We start from the raw sequence: 4,991 nt of genomic DNA on the forward strand, positions 1-4,991 counted from the left end.
AATTTTTCTCTTTCTCCATTGGAATACATGGATTTCCATTGTCATGGGAATTTCTCTTTAATCATAAAAATGAAATTACTAGAAATTTCTCTTTTTCTCTAATTAACTATTTATGCATAAACATTAAAAATTGATTTTTCCATGGTTATGATAAGAATTATTCAATTAACCTAGTATGACTAATCCTAGAATATGGTAGGAAGTCCTCTTTTCATTTTATGCATGAAAATGATTTATGTGTTAATTTTTCAAAAATTTTACCATAGCTCTGCTACTATTACTAATAATTTTCAATAAATTTGAAAAGCATAAGGTTTAGTTAATACAATATGATAGAATAACTATCATTTGGATCAATATCCAATTTATGGATTTAATCCCTAACTTTATCATAAACAACAAAAACAACAAACTTAGCTAAAATTAAGCAAAAAAATATTCTTTACAAAAACAAAAAAGAGAGTAATTATGCACCAAATCACACACAAATCACCATCAAAGCCACACCTTTTTCATAGAAAACCATTAATCAAGACAATGGGCAATGGGTAATACGTAGATTAGAGGAAAAACGATGAAAAAAGCCAAGGGATGGCTCCACGACAGCGGTGCCAAAAATGTTATGGCTCACGGCCCTAACCCCCCTTGAAACACATCCAAAAAGAGATTACTTGGGGTGAACCACAACTATCGTGAGGATCTTTCCAATTGCGAAGCTCGTAACCCTTGAGGTCTCCAAGCTCTAGAACTCCTTGAGAAGCAATTGCACTGCGCCTCCCGCGAGCATTGTCACACCGTCGTGTCACACTATAGGTACTCGTCCCTTCTCTCACCTCACTTCATTCACACACAACACTCACTAGCATGCATTAGGGAGAGAGATTAGCAAGAGAAAGACTCCATTGCGCAATGGGAGAGTAGGTTCTATTATGAGAGAAATTCACTTATATACATGGCCATAAGTGTTCACACTCACTTAAATTCTGGTTGGCCATGTACTTTAGGCTCATAAGAGGCCTAATTCTATTACAATGACTACTCTCATAATATATCCATGAAGTACATCACTTGGGACTTCATCCTACATGCTACCACACACTCTTGAAGCGGGAATTGCCATAAATACTTCATCATGCCATTACGGGCGCCCATCCAAGTTGTAGCTTTGGACACCATTGCTTCATATCTTGAATGTATGACTCTTTGGTGTATCTATCTTGACTCCTTGATATAAGATAATGGTGGTAGCTCTTGTTAACACTAGGAATGGGTTCACAGATGTGAACATTTTGATTGACTTGGGGAAAGATAGATATTTGTTGATAAGTATATTTAGTCATGATTCAAAACATATTAAGGATTTTTTAAAGAGATCCAAAGGCAGGATACTAGAATGGAAAGACAAGTAAGGCTTGAGAATCACACATGTTTTCAAGTATGGAAGTCTTCCAAAGAGTACTCAATAAGGAGACATGGCAGGGCATTCAAAGGAGTTTAATTAAAAACTTGTGTTAAGTTTTGATGAAAGATTTGGAAGGAAAAGGAGTTTATTAAAAAACTTGTGTCAAATTTTGACGAACGATTTGGAAAGGAATTTAATAAAAACTTGTTTCAAGTTTTCATGAAATGTTTGTTGATTACAGTTTGTTTAATGCAACAAAGACCTTCTCATCATGATAACAAAGCAAATTGACTAGGTTTTGTAAGGCAAGTTTTCCATTGATAATGTGGTAGATTTTCTATGGTGGTGGCTCATATTCATTGATGGGATAAACATCTATGAAAAGGAGAAATTGTATATTTGACTCTTGGATCCAATGTAGTGAAACTATGGAAAATTGGTCTTGTCATACTTGCTAGCTTTATCATTTGTGAAAGAGGATTCACCTTAGTACATGCAGTGACGATTCATCCAAAATAAAGAAAACAGCTTTCTTTCCCACAGTGAATGGTGCCTCCCAAATCTCTGATCATCCCAAATTTCTCCATCGCATTAGCTTGCAAATGCTTCATCAATCTTTGATGGTTCAATCCCGAAGTTGTTTCTCTAATGTAAGCAAGGTTTCCAGGAACGTCTTACTAATAAGGGATAATATTTGAGATTCTAAGGGATATTTTTATACTTACAAGTTTTCTAAGCATAGCCACAAAGATGTTGAATGGCTCTCTAGATGCATGTTTGTGTGTGTATTGGCTTTGGAGGCAGATAACGGAACAAAACGAGGAAATCATAAAGTTTATTCCATATATGAATTTTTCATGTAATTAAAAAAGAAAGTTTATGTAGGAAAGAACAGATTTTTACTTTTTGCTTTGCAGTATATCCGGACCTCTTTTAAGTTTATATATATAACTATTATTATGGATAAAAAATTAAAATTCAAAAGAAAGTTTATGTACGGTTGTGCTCATTTTCTTGGGTGCAATATGTTGGAGTTTATATTTTTATGAATGAGAGAGAGAGAGAGAGAGAGAGGAGACCAAGTAGTATAAAGCATGCACTCTAAACCATTAAAGTATCAATTTAACGACTCAAACCATGTGCGATCGTCGCACTTGCCTTCAACGAAGGCTGCGGGAGTGCGCTGTTTAGAACAGATTACGGTTGGATCTCTTTCTGTGTTTGGAGCGAAAATAGAAAACATCTTTTCAGTTAATAAAATGTCGCAGTGCATGCAGTACAGATCAGTTTTATTTCAGTGGATTGAGCGTTCTATATCAATTTGTAATATAATGGCCGTCGAGATGGAGTGGAGTGCTGATAGCGATGCCGGATCAGTAAGTTGGATTTTGCAGCATTTGATCATAATTAGACTAGCTGGTTGGTGTCTCCAGCGTACTACGCAGAACACATGCGCAAAGAACCTATCCGATCTGCAAGCAATGTAGGGTAGACGTAGAGTTGATCCGATCTCTGCAATTAGAACCTAGCTATCCAATCTGCAAGTAATCATGCAGAGTTGATCAGTATGACTTTGTATTATTAAGCAAGATGGCATTGCGCCATTAAGAACAAATTACCACTCAAATAATTAACACAAAGCAAACTAGCAACCTTTATCTTCAGCACAACAGATTAAAAATTAAGACCAGCTTTGTGACGATGCTCATAGAACCTGTGTAGAGGCAGATACTTACTTTGCTCACCTACATTAATGTAGCCGAGCTATTACCAGGGCGGAGGTGGCCATTTGTACGTGTAGACGGGCGGAGGGGAGGGGGAGGGGGGAGGTGGTGACTTGTAAGCGTAAGGGGGCGGGGGGGAAGGAGAAGGCGGTGGGGGAGATTTGTAAACGTAAGGAGGGGGCGGAGAGGGAGATGGAGGTGGTGGAGACTTGTAGTGGTAAGGAGGAGGAGGGCAGGGAGATGGTGGCGGAGGTGACTTGTAAATGTATGGGGGAGGAGGCGGCGACTTATAGACGTAAGGAGGTGGCGGAGATGGTGATGGGGGCGGTGGTGACTTGTACACGTAGGGAGGTGGCGGAGAAGGAGAAGGCGGAGGAGGGGACTTGTAAACGTAAGGAGGAGGAGGAGACGGCGAGGGTGGCGGAGGCGACTTGTAAACATACGGAGGAGGAGGGGATGGAGAGGGTCGCGGAGGGGATTTGTAGATGTAGGGAGGTGGGGGCGAGGGAGAGGGAGGTGGAAGAGGCGGTGACTTGTACGCGTAAGGGCGAGGAGGGGACTTGTATGAGTGAGGAGGCAACCAAGAGGTGTCAGCGTCAGCGGAGGGGGCAATTAGAAGAAGCATTATGAAGCTAAGCAGCGGCGGAAGCAATGTAGCTGCCATCTTCTTCTTGGAAGGGGCCATGTCTTTCGTGCTATAGAATTGGCAATGAGAAGTGAAGCTTTTATAGGGAGAGAGACATGGCTCGGCCTGTGAGATTCTGGCTCGGCCTCTCAACCCCACCGCCACGCGGATTCCAACAAGAGAGCTCAATTCGCACAAAGTCTTGGGGGAAGAAAAGGTGTCTGTCCTATTAGAAAGAGTCAACAAAGTCACAAACAGAAACACCCTCCTGTGTTTAGCCATGTTCGCTAGATTGTCCACATCATTTCACATGAAACCCTGCAGATGCCTGCCTTTCTCTCACATCAGCTCTGAAAATTATGGGCGCCGGCATTGCTGATTGCTTTGAAACAGCGCTTAGTATGGGCGGACACTCCTCAATTTCGGTGACTGATGGCCGTGACTACGACAACGCCGTTATCCACACTTTCAAAGCAATCGAAAGTGAAAGGGGCATGGTTAATATGTCACTGTGTATGCGTAGTGGACTCTCATACGCGCTGCCCAACTCACCTGCCAAGTTATCTTGCTGATGAATCGTTCGTTCGTTGAAATGGCCTCCATTGTGAAGGACTCCTCTCATGATGCGTGAGAACGTTTTGCAATGGCATGGTCAAGTTATCGCGACGCAGGGCCAAAATTTGACGGGTTCCTTAAAATTTCTAGTGACACAATTTTTGAAATTGCTTTTCATCCATGATTCATAAAGCCTATGAGGTATATGCGTAAGCCTATTAGGCATACTCTATAGATGCAGAAAGGGAGTATGCTTTATGCATGCATAAAGCTTGTTCAAGTAACTAATCCTAAATCCCAACACCCAAGGGTGCGAAAAAGAAAAGCAAAGAGCAAAAGAGCTTGTGTGTAAGAGCTTATCTCGAGTGGTTGAGAAGAGTTGGGCTCAAAAAGGGTGACACTTGCAATACAAGAAAATGAGATAATCATGAAAACAATTCTAAGTCTAATCCATAGAGCATGCATAGCATTATGCATGCATAAAAACAATTATGCATAAAGCCTAATACATAAAAGCATTAGGCTTAAGAATTATGCATACTTGTAAATACATGTATAGAGCCTACATATTCTATGCATGCATAGAGCAGAGAGCATGCTTTATATATGCATAGAGCATGCATACTCTATGCATGCATAGAGCTTGTTCACATAACTAACCCTAAACCCTAGCACTCAAGGGTAA

The 4,991-nt window shown here is 40.5% G+C and overlaps 1 protein-coding gene across 1 annotated transcript; it reads right to left on the reverse strand.

Moving 5' to 3' along the window:
• Window positions 1-2,504: 2,504 nt before the first annotated feature.
• LOC147603943 (uncharacterized) lies at window positions 2,505-4,033 on the reverse strand. The gene is made up of 2 exons (XM_086796345.1): window positions 3,139-4,033; window positions 2,505-2,940 (listed from the first exon to the last, which is right to left on the reverse strand). The coding sequence occupies exon 1, from the start codon at window positions 4,031-4,033 to the stop codon at window positions 3,170-3,172; it is 864 nt and encodes a 287-aa protein (XP_086652471.1). The 3' UTR covers window positions 2,505-2,940; window positions 3,139-3,169.
• Window positions 4,034-4,991: the final 958 nt, after the last annotated feature.

This window comes from Cibotium barometz, chromosome 63 (assembly GCF_041138505.1).
Source record: "Cibotium barometz isolate CiBa-2024 chromosome 63, ASM4113850v1, whole genome shotgun sequence".
NCBI lineage: Eukaryota > Viridiplantae > Streptophyta > Polypodiopsida > Cyatheales > Cibotiaceae > Cibotium > Cibotium barometz.

Coding starts and splice junctions, on each gene's coding strand:
- LOC147603943 (XM_086796345.1), bottom strand. CDS start 4,033: ATGGCTAAACACAGGAGGGTGTTTCTGTTTGTGACTTTGTTGACTCTT.